The sequence below is a fragment of the Heliconius melpomene genome, chromosome 16, assembly GCF_056956725.1.
Source record: "Heliconius melpomene rosina isolate 202511_hmr_F chromosome 16, ASM5695672v1, whole genome shotgun sequence".
NCBI classification, from domain to species: Eukaryota; Metazoa; Arthropoda; class Insecta; order Lepidoptera; family Nymphalidae; genus Heliconius; species Heliconius melpomene.
In genome coordinates, this window is record NC_140404.1 from 11,488,626 (window position 1) to 11,512,854 (window position 24,229).

A 24,229-nucleotide genomic window follows, 5' to 3' on the forward strand; every position below is an offset into this window, starting at 1 on the left:
AAAGAATTGTATCCATTTACAGATAGAGACAAAGTTAGTTTATTAAATTACAAAGTAGGTATTCAATTTCATCCTCAACTACAAAGAAAAAAAATAATTATATTAGAAAATTATGATAAAAAAAAACAACAAAATGGTTGTGGACAAAAAATCATATCAACAATACCTTTATAATAAATATATAGCATCACTTATAACGCCCGATATTATGTATATTATAGTTAAAAATATATTTTTGATACATAGTAACTAAAACATTATATTAATAATAGCCTCCAATTAAACAATAAGAGACTTGTAAAATATCAACGTCAACAGGCAACACTAAACAAAAACGAAGTGCGAGTGAGACAAAAGTCTGTCGAGTCACCGCGACGTAGCAAACCGGTGTAATTTAGTGTTTTACGGAAAATATTATAAAATAATTACATATTATTCACACATTTTTATAATATTCAGTTGTTTTCTGTGAGTGCTACCTTGTGGTCCAGTGGTGGAAAGTGAATGGTGCTCGGGGTGATTGAACTGAGGTCGCAGGCTCCACAACACCAGTTTGACAGTTAACTATAAGGTTTTTATTTCATTACTTATGTTTATTTTTTTACGTTTATTTGTTGTTATTTACAATGTTTTATGAATTAACTTTTATGTGATATATTTGTTTTATACGTTACTGTTGAGTTAGCACAAATTATAATAGATATAACGGTATGTAAGGTATACAGCCTTATAAATATAAATGCAAAAATATATATTATTTAATTTAAAGTTTCATTAGAAATGAAGTAAAGAAATATTAATAGAAAAATATATTTCACTAATACTAGATTTTAAACCGGACTTACCGGACCGGAAAATATTTAATGGCTAATGCAAAAACCGGTCAGCCTTGGCGGGATACGAGTAATGCGCTTCATATTATAGTTAGTAGTCATTTTATATGAAACTCTTTCCTTCGGCTCATAGAAAGCGACAAGGGCTAAGCAAAGTGGCTATAACTTAAAAATTTACTAGTTATACCTAGTTTACTTGAAAACACTTAACGTCTCTACAATTTGTTTTTAAAGGTAATTTAGTAAAATAATCATATTTTTTAAAGTTTCGTGGTCTATCCTGCAATTATAATAAAGTGTTACGACACTCTATTTTTCACGCTATGTGTACAAACGACGTGCTGTAGCCCAGTAACGGCCTTTAATATTACATATTTTTAGTGAGTGTGGCACAGTTTTAAAACAACATACACTACAATACATGTTTGTCTTTTCAATTTCCATCTGATAAAACATATGATTCAGGAATTTGAGAATAAAAAATACAACACGCGGCGTTTAGTTCAATTTTCTGATAAACATGTATTTTAATTAGGTGGAACTTCATCTATTGGTGAAGTTTAGACAATCTACACGCCTAAAAATATACTGTATATATTTTTTTAAAGAATCGCATATTTAAAAAAATACATGATATTATAATTTTTTTTCTGTTTTCTCCACTGGGAATTCAACCAACGACTACCGCATTCAGATTTGTCGGAACATTATTACCATCGTGACAGTAAGTGCATATTTAAATAGTAAAAAGAAGAACAATAAATAACATGCATAGAAGAGTAGAAATGCTATAGAAGAGTAGAAGTGCTTAGAACTATAAATCATATGAGCCTAAGGTCAAGTGCATCAAAAAAAGCACTACAGCTTCACGCTGTACCCCGCACACAGCAGGGTATGCAGAGGGAACCTAGTGTTAGACACTCCGCTTCCCACTTAAGGTCATATGGTTTACTAGTAACCTCAGAAGAGTTCTGCTATTCAGGTCCTGGCTCCATTATCAGACCAGCTCGATGATACCACATTATTGTATTGTCACCAAAACTACGTATAATGAGTGGGTCAAATTTAGTTACACCGTTAAAAGTCAACCTAATACTAATAAAAGCATGTTTAAAATACATCTTACTATTTCACTATTTTTCATTGTCACATCTAACATATAACAATATGGTTGCGGTCACGTAGTTTTATAAAGTGACCTTCGAAAGAATATAAAACATTTGTATATAAATATATACAAAATATTATTTATAAAAAATAAAATTATTCTTAAGAAAGTATTTAATAAATTAAATAATTGATCTTCTTCAGTAAATACTGAAGAAGACTCAGTAAAATGTATGTGGACGGAGCGCATGTACATACTCGTACATATATAGAGGTCTAAATTACTATTTTTAGACTGACAGACGAACTGACAACAAAATTATTCTAAATTTTAAGACACAATAATTCCATTTTCCATTCCATTTTTTAAGATACGGAACCCTAAAATGAAAAATATTACCACCAATGTCCACCAATTCAATTTCCAAAACAGTTAGGTACAATTGGTCATAATTGCGCTTGTTCGTTTCGGTTCACATTTAAAGAAGAAACCCGAAGAGCAATCAATAACATAACTCAAAGAAGATAAACTTTCATACTTTCTCTATTTTATAACGTATTTGTTCATATGACATTAGGTTTATGCGTAATAAAAGCATAAAAGTGAAAACAAAGTAAAGTTATTGTACATACCTCTCTTACCCCTGACATGTTTACCTTATTATATATAGTTACATATGAAATTAAAATAAATAAATCAGTTTCATGCTATATTACGCACACAGCAGGTAAGAAAGAGGGAACCTAGCGTGAATACACTCCGTTCTAACTCCTTTCCGCCGAATTCTGAGGGCAATGCATGTTGAATGGCAGACCTCAACGCCGAGCTTTTGCCTTGGTGCCACAGCGAAGAAAGGACAATATTAATAAATAATAATTTATTCCCTCGAATGGGGATCGAACACAGAATCGTCGCGTTACAGTCACTGGCCCTCGGCCACGACAGCCTTCTCAATATAAAATTGATTAAATATTTTATACATTTACTAGTGGACCCGGACGCGGCTACGCCTGCTTAAACTATAAGAATGTTTATTAAATATATTTTCAGTTTTCAATAGAATTAGTAAGAAAATATAAGCTTAAATAATCAAAAAGAATAATAATTAGAGACATATTATTAGAAAAATTATCTGAGAAATTGAAAACCAACATAAGAAGTAAAAGTAACTAAAGGATATTCTTAATATTAGAAAAAGTACCTAGAACCCGTGCCTTAAAACTACCTAAAAGGATATTTTTTGCCAGCAATATCAAATAAAATAAGAAGAGAACCAAAGTGTAATTTTAAATTAATTATAAACAGCAAATAAAGTTCGAAAATGTATGAAAATTTATAAAACCATCAACGTCATCTGCCCGTTCGCGTCATACTCATACTATGCCGCCCGCAGGCTAGGTCATTGCGAATCAGTGACATCTCCTTAATTATTTAATAGAATGTTACACAGTAAACTATAATGTCAATCTAGATAAAATGCTAAAAGTGACTATAATATTTATTTTCATAAGGATGAATATCAAAATGTCGCGGTAACGGTTGCGTAGCGACGCGACGGTTGTTATTAACATGGCAGAATAAATTGCATGTCAAATTAGAAAGCACTTTAAAATATATTAGTTTATATGTGTAATGTAATGTTATATAGCCTATAGCACTTCTGAAGAATGCAGCTTTTTTACAAAACAAAAACAATGTAAATCGGACCAGTAGATCCAGAGATCTTAGCGTTCAAACAAACAAACAAACAAACAAACAAACTCTTCCGCTTTATTATATTAGTATAGATACTAAAAAAAACTATTTTCTTCTAACTCTACATCGTAGAAGAAATCTCAACACTAGATATCAAAGCAAGCTCTAACTGTAAAGCCGGTGTGTGAGAATTGTGCAGTTGTTTTTATGTGATGAGATAACAACGGGACAGACGGACTTAACGTGATTTAAAATGTGACGTTGACATTACTTTGGATTACATGTCATGTTTCAAATTATATATTTTTATGAATAACATCCATATCATAGTATATCAATGTCTTCCGTTGTGAGTGAGAAATTGAGAGATAACGAACAGTTTAAACTATGCGGCGTAGAACGCTAAAATTATATATATTATAGGTTGCTTGGGGAATTTAGGGGAGTATTAGGAAGGTTTTCTATTTTCTTTTTATTCTTTACTAGTGGACCCGGACGCGGCTACGCCTGCTTGAACTATAAGAATATTTATTAAATATTATATAATATATTTATTTTTATAAGGATGAATACCAAAATATAAGTTCATTTTGGGTGACGTTTTCTTAAAACAACGGTGCTTAGCAACGACGATTGTTATTAACATGGCAGAATAAATTGCATGTCAAATTAGAAAGTACTTTAATTTATTGGTACATATGTGTAATGTAATATTATATAGCCTATAGCACTTATGAATAATGTAGCTTTCATACAAAACAAAAACATAGTAAATCGGACCAGTAGACCCAGAGATCTTAGCGTTCAAACAAACAAACAAACAAACTCTTCCGCTTTATTATATTAGTATGGATTGCACAAAATTTGATACATAAAAAATGCAATAGGCGGGCTTAAAAGAATTCTTTATCAGCCAATCTAGTCATGTTGTGAAAAAAGAAAATTCCTTCGGGAACACGAAAACAGTTTTTTTGAATATGTAGTTCATGTAAATGAACTTACAGGATATGTCCCATTGTGAACACTATCCTGCATATAGTAGAGTACGCAGAGGGCCCAGAGGGGACCTAGAGTCAAGATATATCTTGTCATCACCACACCCCCAATTTTAGAAAAATATCGTGCTGAGAGGCAGAACTGAACGCTACGCTTTGTATGAAACTTTTGAAACAGTATTTACTACTGTGCAGTTGCGTATGAACTTCCACGCGTCATGCAATTGTGGAATGGCGTCTGAGGCAGTACTTCTGTAGCACCTCTGCTCACTTACCATTAGGGGTTAGGGGGACCCATTACCCATTCGTCATGGCTTTTCCATAAAATAGTGTTTATGTATTTGTATGTATGTATGTTCGTAGACTCTACCCTAGCGTGCATTGTTACAAATGTAGAGCACGAGAAACAGGATTACAAGAGGAACTAAATGAAACCATACAATAGTAAAGTTTCATAAAGTTCCTTCGTCGTACGTAGCACTGTACTACCTAGTATAGCGTAATGTTTGTATTAACGAGTTTAGTCGTTTCTTAGACCCTATTAAGCCCTGTAGTAAGTGGGTGTTCAAGATTTATTAATTAGTTAAAACGGAGTGTCTTATTATAACAGTTTTTTGCATACCCATATTTTAATAAAAAGTGTAACTTTAAATAAATAGAAAAACACACCACCACACATTAATTTCTAACTCCACGCTGACAGTTTCACGCTGTATCCCGCACACAGGATAGGGTAGGGCAGAGAGGGTATTATGCACCCTTCCCCGCTTTGGAGGTGGCCTGCAGTATTTGGCGGACCTTAATTATTATCCACGGCAGCCCTCATTTGTTATTTTATTTTCAAAAATAGCAAAAAAAATCCTTTATTTAAATTTTCATGTTTACTTATCGTGTTTAGATTTTTTGACTGTGTTAGTTTAGTTAATCTTTTCGTAAAACAGACGTTCAACGGTAAATGTAAATTATTAAATTATAGTATATTCAAAAACGACAGTTGTGGGTTCACTTATTCGAAGGAGTGAATTATTTTTATTTCCTCACTCTAGCAGAAGACAAAGCACGGCGTTAGATTCCATCACTCAACATGTCTTGAAAATTGAGCTTTCGAAAATGGGGATGAGAGTATGTTAAGCTTTTAACAGTAGGCTTCTTCCACTATGTACGGGATACAGCGGGAACCTAATAAAAAGTAATAGCTCAAATTATCCAAGAATTTCAAATAATCTTTCCACTAGATAGCTATCACAAAAAAATGCAACAACTTAATACCTAATACCGGGTATTGTACGTAATCTCGTCGTAACGGCGTCGCGTGTCAGTCACGCTATAGTCATTACATTGGACGCATAACTGCTCATGTTGTTGCCATATGAGACAATTGGATATCGGTATTCTATTATTTATTATTATTATTATTTAAAGAAATTTAATATTTCTCCCATTTCTTGGGATTCTCTTCCTAATGCGGACTTTTGTCAAACATTAGGAAACTTCATATGAGATAATTATTGGTATGATAAAAATTTTCTAACAATACGGCACGTGTTCAGAATTACTGCTTTTTGTAATTGAATGTAAAGTAGAGGATGAAGGTTAAGTTGCTTAAGGCAAGAGTGTAACGTGATTGGTATGACACCTGTAGATGAAAGTATGATAGGGACCGTTTTAACTGTGTTCACTTGCCATTGTGATTTCAGTTCTATGGATAAATCTGTGTATTTTGTTATTTTTTCTGTAAACGTAGATGAAAGGTTATTATTATTAAAATTATTATATTTGTTTACTATTTAAGTTAATATAATAATTATTAGGCTGTCGTAGCGCAGGGGCACAAGGGTGTGACTGTAACGCGTCGGTTCTGCGTTCGATCCTCACTCCAGGGAATGTATTATTATTTATTAATAGTTAGAAATGATTCTTCGCTCTGGCAACAAGGCACAACGGCGTTTCCACCTCTCAATTCGCAATGCCTCTAAAATTTCGTGTAAAACTGGAAGTGTTTTAATACTAGGTAATCCCTCTTCCTACACTGCTGTATACGGGATACGGCGTGAAGCTGATTAAATTTTACATTTTTTTACTACTTAAGTAATGTATTAAAATGTCGCTTACATACTGTTTTTTGAGCTTCTATTTTATTCTCCACCATTTGTGGCGCAGGAGCACAAGCGTGCGACTTGTAAAGGCGACAGGTTGTGAGGTCGATTCCTACTCGAAGAAATGAAATATTATATATTTTCGCTCCAGAACGAGCAACTCCAGTAAAGCGCGGCGTTGAGTTCCGCCACTAAAAACGCAAAGCTTCTAGAATTCAGCATTCACAATCATAACTAATTCTTAGTCCTTTTAATTTAACGTTAACCTTCTTTACCTTCACTGGATTCGACAAAGTGTTGAATTCTGTAACTAAAAAAATAAGAATTAATAATCTTAATACTAGTTTCTCTATGTTCTCCTACAAAAGAAGCTAGGTCACTATAACATGCAAAACAAACATTAAATCCGACTGACAGCAGACTAGACTCATATTTTTGATACCTTTTACTTTTTCTACTGTACCGTTCTTGCTTCGGAATGTACAACCTACCCAAGACCTAGATGTCAAGACAATTAAAACTTTATAATTATAGGAATAAGTATCAAATTCTATTATTCATATTTGTGGTGTACTGTAAAGAACTGGTTCCGTAGTTAGCGGCGCGCTAAGTGACCAACATATTACTAGCAAAACAGCAATTTAGACTCTATGTCTATTAAATTACGGTTGATTTTCTTTTGTGTTTTACTATTAATTCATTTTGTGATAGCCTCATACGTAACTTATTGATGTAAACGTATTTTGCTTTTAAGTTAAAAGGGTATAAGGTTCAATTTCGTTTGAACAGTAATAATTATTTTTATATGAGTCGTGTGGATATTAAAAAATAATCATAAGAGGAGCATGTTTGTTTGAAGTATCAATTTGAAAAGTGTCGTTCTTTATTACGGTCAGTGGAAATTGTTGATTTGAGTTAATCATTGGCTGTCTGGTGTTAGGTCTTTGTGCGTTTACACTTATTAGTTTTTTATGGAACACGTTGTATCCCGCATGTAGCTGGGTAGGCAGAGGGAAAGTTGAAAACACTCTGCCAAATTTTCGAAACATTGAGTGTTGAGTTGTGGAACACAACGCCGTACGTTGTCTGTGCAGACCGACAAAATGTTATTTTTTCGTTTCCCCGAGTGGGAATCGTCCCACAACGTCTTTAAATATTTAATATTTTCAATATAATAAAATAAATGCTTTTTTTTATTTTTTTATATTATTACCTTAAAGTCTTATTTGTTATTTTCTTAAGGAAATATCAAATGAACTGTTACAGTTCAAGCAATAATAAAATACTTTTAGTTTCAAAAGAAAACAGCAAAAAGTAAAATATTTTTCCAATTAACAGACGAAATTGGGTCAGAAACTACTATATTATTCATTTAACGGGTAAGTTTTTCGCTACTTATAGTTTTCGAAGTTTCATCGCGATAAGAAAGGTCCACCAACTTTTTACTTAACTACTGTAGTAAGGCTTTAATTGTATTTTATACTAGCGTTTACCTACGGCTTAGCCTATTGTATATTGAAATATGAATTTTTTTAAGTCTCCGAGACAATTTTTAATCAATTTAGCGGCGTTGAGTTCCATCACTCAACATGCAATGCTTCCGGAATTCGGCGGAGAGTAGGGAACGGAAGTGTCTCAATGGAAATTGAGGGTCTTAACATTAGGTTCCCAGGTTCCCTCTAACTACCCTGTGTTGTGCGGGATACAGCGTGAAGCTTAAAAAAACTATTACTTACTGTAAAGAACATGGGCACTAAGCTATAATAAGAAAATCTACAGTCGAGTCGAGTCGATTATACATAAATTGTTTCAATTTCCCCGCTATGGTAGATAAAGTAGGGCGTTAAGTTTTGAAACTAAAAATGCTCTCAAAAATTAGGCGATTCATAAAGAACGAAATGTCTTAACACTAGATTTTTCCTCCCGGTTCTGAAATACGAGAAAAAGCGTGAAGCTGCCTTTTTAATTTTATGTTTTCTTCTATAGAAACGAGAAGTAAAAAAAGGTTCAGAAAAAATCCAAAGCTCGTTGGAAATTTGAATACGACGTTTGTAATGATTCTCAAAAACTTCTAATGGACTAACAATGGAATTGAGAAATTAATTTTTATGATTATTTTTTTCTTAAAATTTGAAGAGTACCTACTTATTGTGAAAAAAATACCCTTTCAAAGTATTTATTTTGAAAGAACAAAAAAAATGTACTAGCCTTCTTTTATTTTCGTTGTTCTTATGACACAGTGGTCAAGTAATATTCAATGACTATACATAAGTGGTTAAGAGTTCGAATTCTATTTAAAATTGTGTTTATATTATATAATTAAATGTCCTGGCTTAATTATATAAAGTAATTACTGTTATACGTATAGTACATAGCTGGGACCATCGCTGGGAATATTGCATACATAACGCTTATTAATTGAAGATATTTTTCAATTTTACAACATTGCTTATGTAAATATGACTCGTAGGACCTAACGCCACACTTGTTATTAGATTGAAGATACATCTTTAAGTATACGAGTATACTAACTTTATATATTTATTCTGCACATACGATTAGATTATATAACTATTAACCTAGCCACTTTCCGGCGTTGAATTCCATCAATTAACACGCAATTGGCGGAAAGTTGGAAACGAAAGTGTCTTAATGGGAATGGAGTGTTTTAACAACAGGTTTTCAAGTTCCCTCTGTCTACTACTGCTAAAAAAACTATTACTTACAATAAATAATATGGCCACTGAGCCATGGTGGCTAACAGATGGAAACAATAAATTATTTATAAATTGAGGCCAGTAGTGTCGCAGGGGCACAAGTGTGTGACTGTAAGCTGCCTGTGTTTAGAGTTCGATTCCCACTCGAGGAAATAAAATATTTAATATTTTCATTTCTTCGCTCTGGTCTCAATGTAAAACGAGGCGATAAGTTTCATCTAAATGGTGACATGCAATGCCTACAGGCGAAAAACGGGGAACAGAGTGTCTCAACACTATTTTCCCCCTACTTATCCTGCTGTGTGCGGGATATAGCGTGATATTACAAGAATAATTTATTAATATGGATCAAGAATCGTATCTATTCAATAGATATCACATGAACAGCTTATTATTAGAGCAATACATCTCCAGCTTTATCCTCAAAGCTAACTTATTTCCAACTAACTTTATTATCTCTACAAATAAGCTATTAACGAAACCCATTCTAAAGCGATTAGGATTTGAACAATGCCCACCCATCCTAAATTAGGCTATTCTTTTGTGGACTTTACCCTGTAAGATAACAATAGTAGTTATTTCTACTGCCGTTATAACGACCGTTACGTTTATCTTGCGGATTATATGATGGTTGTGTATTGGGAGGGATTGGGCGTCTTATTTAGTCTTTTATAATATATTATGTTTATATCTTTTCTCCTCCTTCTCCTCAATTAAGTCCGTTTATTCGTTAATATTTGTCTATATTACTGAAAACTGGAATCAAATCTGTTGTGTATTTCATAGTTATTTTTTTATACAAATGTTAAGCAAATTCATCATGGTGCAGTATAACCTAAGTTATATTTGTATGAAAGGTTGTATGGTTTTGGTTTCCATCCCGACGCGGGGGAATTATTTTCATTTTTTTACTCCAGTATAAGACATATAACACAACAAAACGTGACGTTGACGTCCCTGCACTCAACACGAAATGTTTAAACAATTGGGCGGAAAATGAGAAACAGAGTGTCTTATCACTAAGTTCTCTCTGTCTACCCTGCAGTATGCGGGATACAGCAAGAAGCTGTAACAGAAAATATTTTCAAGGATACATAAATTAAAGTCATTTTGCATTTGCAAAAAATTATAGTCATTTGACTATAATTTTTTGCGCCTATTGAAAGTTCTTAAGTTTTTTCATAAAAAATGATATCGCTTTTAAGCTTTTTCTACAAGCTTTTTAACTTATCGCAAGTTTTTTTGTTTAATCATCTGTTAACAATTTACTTAAGAAGTAGTTTATGGTAAGCATTAGGGACTACCACTTAAATATATTAATACTAGAGACTTAACGCGGCATCGCTCGCTTAAACTTATTTTTATATTATAGCTAAAGGATACTATATATTTTTTTTAAATATATGTATATTTATTTATTAAAAAAAATAATGTACTCATTCTCTCAAGTGGGAATCGAACTCACAACCGTCGCGTTTATCGACACTGAACGTAGAAGCTGTGTCGCTGCGCCACGACAGCCTCACAATTTGTATGCAACTTTCTATTAGAGCAGATTCAACGCAGGGGATTAATTACTTAGTGTTATTTGAATTTTGCATTTCATTTTAAGTCTATTAAAAAAGTAGGCTAAAAGAAAGATAAAATGTTATTCTTTTCTCCGCTTTGAGAGGTAGAGAGGCAGAGGTATTCACTTTCCGCCGAATGTTCGAGATATTGCGTGTTGAATGGCGGAACTCAACGCTGCGTTTTATTTTCTTACAAGAGCGAGAAATGAAAATTTCGCTTTCGACTTCGGACCTACAATCGTTGATCTAACTCTAGTATATACTAGTATCTCATACTATCAAGTATTTGCTATGTCTTCACAATAAGCTACTATGAGCTAGGCCGGTACTGTATGGCTTCTACTCGAAGAAGTCATACAAATGAGGGAAAACTAGAGTTTAATAATAATTAATGATACGCATTATTTCTTGTTATTAATAGGATTTTCTGCTTGGAAACTAGATATTTCGTTTAACGTTGATAGTATGGAGTTGGGATTTGAAGGTGAAATAAAAAGCCTTGGTTTGAATTTATGTATTAGGTTCAAGTAGCTTAGCCAGCCAAGCCAGTCCTGGCGCAGGCGTACAAGCGTGCGACTGTAGAGGCGACAGGTTGTGGGTTCGATTTCTACTCGAGGAAATGAAATATTTAATATTTTGATTTTCTTTTTCGAGTTATTTCGTGTTGAGTGGCAGAATTCAACGCCGTATTTAATTCTTTCGCCAGAACGAGAAAATAAAAATAACTCATTCCCTCGAATCGAACTCACTACCGTCGCGGCCTTAATGTACTTACATCTTGTTCAAGACAGATTTTCAAACAAGTTAGTAATATAGGTATATATGCATAATTATGCGCAGTAGAACCGACATTATCTTTAACTTACCTATTCTAAATAGATGATTCATTCATAGTTAAACGTGTATTGGCAAACGTGTTGTGAAATTAATATCAATTATTAATAGATGTCTTTTCTGATTTAATCTCGATCTGACTGTAAACGGGGTTGTTGTGACTTTGATTTCAGGAGCAAATAATTTTTTCATCCTGTATCCCGCGCTTTGTAGAGTGGGCAAGGGGAACCTGCGAACCTAATGTTAAGACATCCTGATCTCTTTAAGACTCTTTCGTTCAGTGTTGAGTGGTGGAACTCAACACAGCGTGATATGTGTTGAGCGTGAACTCAACACAGTGGAATATTTAACACTTTCATTTCCTCGTTACCAGAGCGAGGAAATGAAAGTGTTTAAATATTCCATTATCTCGAGTGGAAATTGAACTCATAACCTGTCGTATTTATAATCGCACGCTTGTGCCCTTACGCCACGACTGGCTTCAAACTTCAATTCTTTCAATGTCTCTCTTATCTTTCAGTCTCATTTCACATTTTTTATAATTCAAAAGAGTCGAAAAATGTCTAAAAGAGTGATCTACTTGCATTCTCAATTGATAATATCTTTCCCGATATTGCAAATTCAGGAGATACGTGAAGAAATAAAACGTTTAACCACCACTTTTAGTAGTTTCGGATATTAATCTTTTCACTTAGGTTAACCACTCAAACACGCTGTTTCACGTTACATTTTTAATTAAAACGTAGAAGAATCAACATGGCGTGTGCAAGAGCACTTATAATTTAGTATTCTACGCGAGGGCGGTACAATACCTGTGTGTTAGTCAACATTCGTTCGACAGAACTTGGCGAAACTTACCAGACGATTTTAAACTTTATTTCTATATGAATATTGGTCAAAAACCTATGGCAAAATAATAAAATCATTGCCTAACTTTTATCTATTTTATCTATTAGTGGTTATCGATTTTAAATCTTGACGCAATTGTAATAGGGTTCTTTATCAGAAGGCGGTGCCGTAAACCCTTGAGTCATCACGGTGGAAGCTAAAGAATTTAGGATTGCTGATTGAATACGAATTAAAATTTACAATATACGTTAGTACGTTAGTTGTTGTAAAAATTATTTTTATTTCATATTTTATTTCAGTTTAAAGCGTTGCATCGTTGACCCTTTAAAGTAAAAAAGGTTTTGGTATATAAATAACAATTTAATAAATATTCATTTCCCAGTATCCTGCATTTAGCAGAGAAAGCAGAGAGAACCTAGTATTATAACACTTCGTTCCATTCGCTGCGTTTAATTTTCGTATTAAGTGGGGGAACTCAACACCGGGCTTTTTCTTTTTTTAACCGGTAAAATAAAAAACAATATAAATATAATCATTACCCTAATTGGAATTCGAACCGACAATCATCACATTCACAGTTAAACGCTATCCCACTGCGCTACGGGGACTTCAATCTACTTGATGCAAAATTTAATCAAACGATAAAGTAACGTTCTTAACACCATTCTAATGCAGATACGTCAAAATTTCTATGACGTTGTAGCAGTTCGTGTATTAATCAACGCCGCGTCGCAATCGCGGGCACTATCTCCTATATTGTTTTATGGAGCTTTCTCTTATATTAGCTGTATATTGTTATAAGTTGTTAAAGTTGATAAAAAATATAAATGTTGTGTATATAAAAAAAATAAAAAATTGAATTAGCTTCACACTGTATCCCGCACACAGCAACATAGTGTTTAGACACTGTTTTACCCTCTTTTTGACTAAATCATATATCTATCTAATAATAACATTCCCTTCACAGTATCAGACATCGGCCACAACGTAATACAAGATGCGTTCCTCATCGCGGTGGAGGAGCAGGCGCGGCAACGGCTGCAGAGATTGTCGGCCCTCAAGCGCATCACTCCCGTCGATATGTCCAAACTCTCCTTAGAAGTAAGTGGAGTGGGCTAGGTAACATTTTCAAGTTACTGCGTGTCGTGTGGCGGAATTTAACGCTGCGCTTCGTTGTGTTACCAGAGCGAGGAAATGAAAATAACTCATTCCCCCAAATGAGAATCGAATTTATTACCCTTGCATTTACACTCAGATGCTGAGTTACTGTGCTACAACGACGGCCACAATTGTTATCCTTGATTTTTTCCTCTAAATGCTCTTTTCGATAGATATATTAGCAACAACATAGCTATTACTGACATTGTATTGATCCCTAAATCTAAATCAGCTTAGCAGCTTGATATAGCTTTAGTAATTCAATAATCTACCCAAGCTAGAAGGTATGTGGGTAAATAAATGATTTCTCTATATTTTTTACAATTTTAAGGTGTTATTCCACAGTTAAGAAAGAAGAATATTTCTTAAGAAAATATATAAAAATTTGAACGTAGTATAAGATTCTTATACGTTTTCAAAATAAGTATGATTTCTCTTTTACTTTGATTACTTTATTTACTTTGTAAGGTGCATTAAGCTATTTGTTATGGTTGTCGGTATAACGTCAACGGCAGTGGTTACAGGCGGGCTATACTTGTATTATTCTATAAGGATTGTCCTTACCGGTGAGGGAGTTTTGAAAGTTTTATGATAGAAAGTGTAAATATATTTTAAAAATATATATAATTTTGTGTAACAGAAGAAAGGAGAAAAGAAAAATAATTATTAATTAATTTTATATTTAGGCGTACAAAACCTAGTAAGTATTAAGACATTTAGTCTCTTGCCATGTACTCGAAATCGAGACATTGCACGATGAGTGGCGGAAATCAATGTCGTACTTTTTAAGACTGACAATGACTGTCTTAACACTAGGTTCCTAGGTTCCCTCTGCCAGCTGCTAAGTGCGCTTCGATTCACTCAAAGTGAAAGTGAATCTTTACTTGATCCCCAGTTTACTATTGCCTCTTCAGCCTTCAACACATATTCATCCTCTCTATTTGTATAAACGACCTCTGTTCTTGAGTGGGTACTACTACAAAGATTACTTGAAGCATGAAGTGCATAACTTTCTCAAAGACAGGAAATGCATCAGTGACAGCCTGCATATTGCAAGTACGCGACCTTTGATGACTATTTAAGTGATAGAATGTGAAATAAGTAAATATTTCAATAAGATACTTCTGGAAACCGCAATAACCCTCTATTTAGTTAATTCATACGTTATTATCTACGTTGAGATTCTTCTTACAACTTACTGTATGTTGCTATCATCTGCTGTCTCGGCAGAGTATAATAAATGTCTGTCCCCCAAAACTTGTTTCTAAGCATGATCATTAGGCTATGCTTTTTAGGTTTTTTCTGTATTTCAAAATAATTTCCTTTTCTTACGATGTAAATATTTGCAAAAGTGCAAATATTTAATACTTATAATTTTGTATTTACATCAAATTTCTTTGGGAGGAATGTTTTTTTTTCTTTATAATATTAGAACTATAATATCTAAATATTTGAAAGAGAGCAAGGAATGTATAATGTATATACATATGTATAATACAAATTAATTAAAGTAAAACATGAGGTGCAATTTAAATATCCACATCCTATCTCCTGCCGGCTGCCACTTACAGGATAAATGTATGACGATGTATCATTGTCAGTTCCTTAATCTCAATATACATACTTATATATATAGTATGTATACGTGAGCAGAGCAAATTTCCTATTGTAACACACAGTTTATTGTTATTTTCACGCTGTATCCCGTATCCCGCATAGCAGGTTAGAAGAGTAGGAAACGGAAGTGTCTTAATTGGAACAGAGTGTCTTAATACTTCATTTACATATATTTTCATTACTTCGTTCTGGTGTCGAGGCAAAGCGCGGCGTTGATCCTGGAAAGTGGGAAACGGTGTGTGTTAACATTAGGTTCTCTCTGCCTACCTTACTTTTTGCGGGATATAGCATGAAGCTAAAAATAATCGCAGACGACCACCAGTCATATATAATACAAAAACCTAATAATAAATAAGAGATAGAGATAAAAGAAAAAAAGATAACACATTTTATATCTTAATAGCCAATATTGTCCATTTTCAATGGACTACTCGCTAAATGTCCAGCATTTGTGGACAATGCTCTAGACTGACTGTATTGACCGACTCCCATTGTTGCGGCCCACAAGTCAACCTCGTCCCAACAATACGCTGAAAGACTGAAGTAGAAACAAAACGACAGCTACAAAGCGGTCCATTCTAAGGATTTACCTCATAAGCTTTCAAGGCTTTGAAGCCGTGACCAACTTCAATACATAACTGACTGAAAAAATGTACCGTTTGACTTATTTTGTTGATGTTTGTTTTTAACTGTACATGTAGTGCAGTGTGATAGAGAGTGAGAAAGTAGTGTTATGTTACTCCTTTTTCTGTTTCACAGATTCCATACAGAAACATATGGATACCATGTTTTTAGTTTCACGATATATGTATGAATAATATGTGTGATTATACTCGTAGCAGGATTGGCAGAGAGACTCTGGAAACCTTGTGTTAAGACACTCCGTTCCTATTACGCACGAGGAAATGAAATTATAAAATTTTTTCGAATGGGAATTGGAATTGGCTCCGCGCCACAAGTGGCCTCAGTACTACACAGTATACTTACATAGTTTCACTTATACTGCATTTATTTCGAATGCTCGGTATTACCAGCCTCATTATTTCGGCAGCCACTTCACGCTCAAGCAGAAACCTAAACCCCGGACGACCTCATTGCAGTAATGAGAACCTGTTTCCGAAAAAAAATTAGAAAAATAATACTTAAAATACGTTATTTATATGTAAAATTTTTTAATTGTTGCCTTTTATTTGGTTAGGTGTCAGGCGGTATTTAAAATTGTATATTAATTAATATCATTTTCTCGAATCTCCTACTCGAGTGCAGAACTATTTTTTCAGAATTTTGTAGAATAAATGTTGGATGTCCAGAGATACGACCTGCACCTAGTGGTAAACCATTATAACGCGAAAGGTAGGTTCGAATCTACTGAGTTCAATAAATTCTTAGTGGAGCCATAAAGTAAAGAAGTCACATGTAAAAGCTACTTTGAGGATAAAAAGTCTCGAAATAAGCAAAAAATTAATATTTGAAGCGACAAATGAAAATCCTCGATTCTCGTACCACTTGTTGCTTTATTTATTTTTAATGAAGCCAGCTTAACGATTAAAGGGTAAAAAGAAATGTAGATTTTGATTCACTTTAAAATATTCACACATATTGTGAAAGAACAAAAAAAAGCTTCTAAGCGTTTATGAATTATTTTGTCACAATCAAAACTTACAGGATAATTCCCGTGGAATTACAATTATGAAATTTGGGAAGAAATGCAAAAATTACACCTACAGCATCAATGAAGGAATAAATCCGAAAAAAAAGAAGTTTATCGTTATATCGCAGAAAATACCATTACTAGTTACTATTTTCATAATTCATTTCATACAAAATGGAATCACAATATTAAGTTTGTCAACTTTAAAAAGTTATACAATGTACGCCCGTTGCTCTACAATTATATTAGTACGGAACCCTGGGTGGGTGAGTTTGACTCGCACTTCACCAGTTTTTGATTTATAATAATTTTATGATAATTTTACGGTATTAACTCTAATGGGTTTGTCAACATTATTTATGTGTTTTTGACGTGGCGAAACCTGACTTGTGCGGTGAAGTCGATTTAAATAAATTTCTGTCGGACGTTTGTTGATGGATTCAAAGCCAAGTTTAAGGATATAAATAATATTTAAATGTTCATAATTTTTGAATTATATTTAAAAATAGAAATATTTAAAGTTTCGTTCACTGTAGCTGTTTCACGATTTCAGAATATGTTTATTTATACTAATACTAGCGGCCCGCTCGCGGTTTTACCCGCGTGAACTATGTTATTATTAATTTCTGTCTCCATGACTACGTCCTAGTGACGTCTATGCAAAATTTGAGACTCCTAGCATTTGTAGTAACGAAGTTTCATACAAACTTTCGACCCCAAAAACAACCCCTTAGAAGTCGAATATTGCAAATTCCCGTCTTAGCGAGCACCTACGTCCTAATTTGAGATTCCTAGCACATGTAGTTTCTGAGATTTCGTGATGAGTGAGTGACCTTTCGATTTTATATATATAGATTATAAAACCGAATAGTTTGTTTGGTTGATCGCGCTTGTGTTAGGAACTTCTGTTTCGATTTTTTTTGTGTTGGATAGTCCATTTGTTTGTGAACGTTTTAGGCTTATATTATTAGACGTTAATCGTCTTGATATAACCCACTGTGCCTGCGGTCATAGTTACCTCCCGAACCTAGACTGTCTCATGCACACCGAGCACTTCACTCACTTTTAGAAAACTTCTAGAAGTTTTAGTGATTGTGACATGAAAAAAGAATATCTAAAATGATGTATCATACCTAGTTTCAAAATATTCATGACGTCATTAAGACTTACTTAGAATGTGATTATCGGAATTAAAGTTAATTTCATACAAAAACATTTTTTTCGTTTGGGATAATTATTAAGACCATCTTAGTGCAGCCAAAAATATCTAAGACCCGTATTTATCAATCAGTCTCATGTCTGAGATAGATTATGACAGCAGTTTTCAACACGCTGTATCCCGCATGTAGCAGGGTAGGTACAGGGAAAACTAAGCCACATAATATTTCTAAATAATCTCACCCGTCTCTTTGCCTTCAGCAGTGCCTTCCTAAATAAAAAAACCTATACTATGACGAAGATTAATAGAACACAGAAGACATTCCAATCTACTTGTCGATAGTGTAGTGATTGCAAGATAACTCAACCAGAATGACCTGGAGGCGGTTCTGATTAAACAACAATAGCTCGTTGCAGCTGTAATGCACTATTGTTTGGTTAATCGTAATAATTCGAGGTGGTTCTTGTCTTTTCTGTTGATCTTCCATGTTGTATGGAGATTCTTAGTCCAGTGTTGTCACGTTTTCAACACAACATTATATAATAATGTTTGTGGTTCATTCCCTACTCGAAAAATGAAATATTTATTTATATTTATTATACATATTAACATTATTTTATTTGAAATGCAATAAAGAATTTTATATATACAGTTTTATGTGCAATTAAATATTCTATTTGTATTCACTTAACGTTTATGGGAAGTGTGATAAAAAGATATATTTTCCGGTTTTTCCAATGAACATATCTCTCACATTATATATTTTTATTAAAGGAAAATCTGTCATATTTACCCAGTGTGGAAAGTGATTTCAGTCTTAGTAGTTGTTAGTTCTATTCCTCCTTAAAAAACATAAATGTATAAAATATTCTTCTAAATTGATTCTTCTTCTGAGGTTGCTTGGAAGAGATCACTTTAGAGATAAGGCCAACTGTTCACATTTTTTTAACGAAATTATTGTGTAATTTTCAGTGTTAGATATACATTTGTTTTGGCCTGAAGATTAATAGAACACAGAAGACATTCCAATCTACTTGTCGATAGTGTAGTGATTGCAAGATAACTCAACCAGAATGACCTGGAGGCGGTTCTGATTAAACAACAATAGCTCGTTGCAGCTGTAATGCACTATTGTTTGGTTAATCGTAATAATTCGAGGTGGTTCTTGTCTTTTCTGTTGATCTTCCATGTTGTATGGAGATTCTTAGTCCAGTGTTGTCACGTTTTCAACACAACATTATATAATAATGTTTGTGGTTCATTCCCTACTCGAAAAATGAAATATTTATTTATATTTATTATACATATTAACATTATTTTATTTGAAATGCAATAAAGAATTTTATATATACAGTTTTATGTGCAATTAAATATTCTATTTGTATTCACTTAACGTTTATGGGAAGTGTGATAAAAAGATATATTTTCCGGTTTTTCCAATGAACATATCTCTCACATTATATATTTTTATTAAAGGAAAATCTGTCATATTTACCCAGTGTGGAAAGTGATTTCAGTCTTAGTAGTTGTTAGTTCTATTCCTCCTTAAAAAACATAAATGTATAAAATATTCTTCTAAATTGATTCTTCTTCTGAGGTTGCTTGGAAGAGATCACTTTAGAGATAAGGCCAACTGTTCACATTTTTTTAACGAAATTATTGTGTAATTTTCAGTGTTAGATATACATTTGTTTTGGCCTGATTAGTCAAAGTGAGTCTGTGGGTTTCACAGCCTAGTAAGCAATAAACTAAATTATGTAAGGAATCACGTATTACCGGGCTTTCGTGTTCACCCGCGTCAAGTTATAATAAATTGATAATAACAGATATTTAATATATTATTTTCTTTACAGTTAAATAGAAGAAAACGTACCCAACCTGAAAACAGACAAGAGTTGAACGGTTACATCGCCAACTCAACAGTCTACGTCACGTCGATAAACGAGAACGGGGCCATCGAGAGCAAACCAACGATATCCTCACCGAAATCTCAGCCCAAATCGCTGCAAGTTAAAGCGGCGCCTCTCATAGCGAACGGTATAGAGAAGAAAGAAGAAGAACCAGAGAAGCACGAAAAGGATTTAAGTGAGAAAAGTGTTAAAGTTGTAGTGGAAAGTGAAGTGACAAGTGATATAAGTGACGCGTACAATGTTGCTAGGGAGCATCTGAACAACGGTAGATGCGAGAAGTTGCTAGGTGAACCAGACCACAGGATCCGGGCGACGGCTGTCGTGGAAAACAATAAATTAGGCCCGGGAGAAAAAGGGTGAGTAGATTGATGGTTTTTTCTAGGCTTTTTTCTTTAAGATGAGGATCTATGACAATACACTTTTAGTCAGATGAGTAGATACACATCTACCTTGTTTTCGAGACTTTACATGTTATGTGGCGGAACGTAACGCCGCGCCTTGTCTCCTCCTGTCCTTCAGAGTGCAAAAAGGAATATTATTGAAATATAATTATACAGCCTCATGAGAATCGAGCCATCGAGTTTCATTCAAACTCTGCCACTGCACCATGGCTTGAAAAAAAACGAATCCATTTAAAACAATAATTGAAATCGTTATATAACTATATAATAATGACAGAGCCGTTCAAGCAAAAAGATAAATAAAACAACCATTAGTTCTAAGAATCGATTCCCTCCGGTCATCTTGAATCGATTTCGCGATTTATACTCATATAATTTGTTCTAAATCGCTAATGAATCGGCAACAGTACGTAGAAAGTGACTAGGAAGTCACGAGTCTTCAAGGCTCTGTAGAGTTCTAATTGTTCATTATTTACTCAGGCCATTGTGTTTTAGATATTATTTAGTACGTTTGTTGCTACTTATATATAATTATTCTTGTTACTTCCTGGGCAGAGAGAAAGAACCCAGTGGTAATCGCGACTTGTCCAGAACGGTCTAAGGGGAATAAGTTACATATAATCATTCCCTCGAACGGGGATCTAACCCACAATCGTAGAGCTGGGTCAGATTTGGTTCCATTGAGTCATGGCGGTCCCTATTACATAAATTATTGTACCTACTTAAAATATTTAATTTATTTCTATAACTCCCGTAAAACTAGCTTTAACTATTGTCAGGTCACACACCGCTGTCCGCCTGAATACGAGACATTACTTATTAAATAGCGAAAGATCATACATGTTTTGTATGGCCTCAATAGAATTTATAGTAAAATAAAAAAAAACATTTTTGAGAGAGAAAAAATCCATAAGGAATCCTATTTTTTTTCTTCATGTTGTATACCGCGCATAGCACGGTAGGAAGAGGGAATGTAGGAATCACATGTTAAAATACTCTGTTCCCATTAATACATTACATTCCCAACTTTACGTTGAATTTTGAAAACATGGCTTGTGGAATGGCGGAACTCAACGCTGCGATTTGTCTCATCACAAGAGGGTCATACATAAATAATATGAATTGAATTCTGAATTGAATTCAAGATTTTAATTTCTATTTATGTAGGTACTATGCTATTATAGTGTTAAAATTTATTTTATTAGTTAATATTTTTAAAATTTAACCACGAAAGAATAGAAATAATTATTTATTTCTAAAATTTTCCCTAAGATAGGATAACCGCAAAGGAATTTTACGATTTTGCTATTACGTCACCCATACATTGTATCTGGCGCTACTTTGTTTCATAAACCAGTGGTAACTCTAATTTTACATATCTTTAAAAGAAGATTTTTTTAACTCAACACGCAATGCCTACAGAATTTGGCGGTAATGGAAGTGTCTCGATGGGAACGGAGCAGCACTAGGATTTTATGTTCATTCTGTCTACCGTGCTATGTGCGGGATATACCGTGAAGCATTAAAAAAATTGAAATAAAAAAATACTTACATAGGTACTCGTATATTAATTAGACTGCTTAAAAAATAATTAAAACATTATTTTTTAATTATTTTTTCTCTTATTTAAGTTTGTGCAGGTGTGTAAATGTATTTTTTCTCAGGTACATTTTCAGTCTTGTTTGTTTTAAGACGTGTTGAGGATATCTAAGTAAAAACAAAAGCAGAGGAAACCTAGTATTAAGACATTGCGTATTTAATGACGGAACTTAGCGCCCTGCATCGTCTACCTCGACGACGCGCCACGACGGCCTCAGACATACATACATACATATAAAATACGTGTCATATATATACTACGTACATTGTACATAAGTGTGTGTTCACATACAATATTTCTGTGTGTACAATTACAAATAAAGCGCACGAGAACGCGCACGCGCACAGTTTCTTTATTTAGCTCGTCTCGTATTGTTGTAAGCACCTGTGCTAAGCATCAGTATTCATTTGTTTTTAGATTCTCTTATAAAGTCAATGTATCTACTTGTTTTTAAGTTGTAGTAATTGTAATAAAATTATATTTTATTGTCATTTTCGCGTATATTAATCACGATTTTGATGGTTATCTATACTATTTACTAATATTATAAAACTGAAGAGTCTGTTTGGTTGAGCATGCTAATATCCGGAACTACCGGTTCGAATTGAAAAAATCGTTTAGTATTAAAATGAAATGAACAAGGTTTTGGACTACGAGTATACCTATTACATGACACTGCAGGCGAAGCCGCAGATAAAAACCAGTTATATATAGATCATCGTAGTACTGAAACAGCGTCTGATTGTAAGTAAAACTAAGCTAAGATACTTTAAGCCTTCCAACACAAAAATATTTTTTCAATAAGAATCAGTAACTCAGTTCCTGATATTAGTGTGTTTAACAAACTAATCTCTTCAGCTTTATAATATCAGTATAGATAGAAACTATATATTTTGAATGAACATAACAACTTTTTATGCAATAATGACTTCAGTACTGACGTCACAGCGTTACAATTACTAATAATCATTGTAGGGAATCCCAAAAACAACGCTGTCATATTTTTTAATGGTTAAATATACCTACAAAATATGTATAAGTTTTTTAGCTTCACGTACCGCATAAGCTGTCGTACTTAACGGAGTAGGCAGAGGGAACCTAGTGTACGACACACCGCTCCCCATTTTTTACCGAATTTTCGAGGCATTTTGCGTTCAGTGGTGTAACTCAACGCCGCGCTTGTGTAAATACCCGAGCGAAGGAATGAAAATATTAATAAATAATTCCTTCTACGGGAATAGAACTAGTGTTTTTTCTGTATAAATATATCTGTATATGCGTTTTTTAATTTTCCTCATTGAAAATAGAACCCACAACCAGCGCTTATAATCAGACACTACCACTGTGCCACAGTATTTAATTGTCGATATAAAAATACCTGTTTCATATCAGTTCATCATGTACCTCAATAATTATACAAGTAATTATAGTGACTCACGGCCGTGATAAAAAAAAAGATAAAATAAAATGAACCTTGAAGTATTTAACCACCTTATTATATGTCGTATATTAAATGTATGACTCCTATAGTCTTATATTTCAATATTTTCAAAGTGTTATTCTGCACTTAGAAAGGATTATATTTCTTAAGAAAATGTACGATTTTTTTTAAGTAGTGGTATTGTATTATATGTATAAGATGACGCTGTATTCATCAGGTAGGTATAGCGGAGTAGGCAGAGGGAACCCAGGATCCTAGTGGTAAGACACTCCGGTCCCATTATGATGCTTTCGATCCCCAGTTTTCATCCCCCAGATTCTGTCTTGTCCCTGCGCCACAACTGGGCAAAACTACCATGCTGCGTACTTAAAATTATTTGTTTTATTTACTCTAAAAATAAACATCAAAGCGAGTTGTCTATTAGAGCGGTGGAACAAAAATCATTTAAATATTGTCACACTTACGAGTGGCTATCGAACCTACACTCATCGTGTTTACAGCTACCTAATAGCTTTTTTAATTGGCTAATCTAAATATGAAAATCCTTGTGATTTTATGCAATTTCCTAGTTTCATTTATATATTTATAAATATTGTT

The 24,229-nt window shown here is 33.6% G+C and overlaps 1 protein-coding gene across 3 annotated transcripts in view; it reads left to right on the forward strand.

Moving 5' to 3' along the window:
• Window positions 1-24,229, forward strand: part of sdt (MAGUK p55 family member stardust) — a 133,437-nt gene that overhangs the window by 7,377 nt on the left and 101,831 nt on the right. For 2 of the 3 annotated variants that reach the window (XM_085199073.1, XM_085199075.1), the window contains exons 4-5: window positions 13,663-13,796; window positions 20,134-20,546. In XM_085199073.1, the coding sequence (XP_085055199.1) occupies window positions 13,663-13,796; window positions 20,134-20,546 (547 nt within the window). Of the gene's footprint in view, window positions 1-349; window positions 572-13,662; window positions 13,797-20,133; window positions 20,547-24,229 lie in introns of those variants that run through there. The other variant, XM_085199074.1, reaches the window with a different exon arrangement.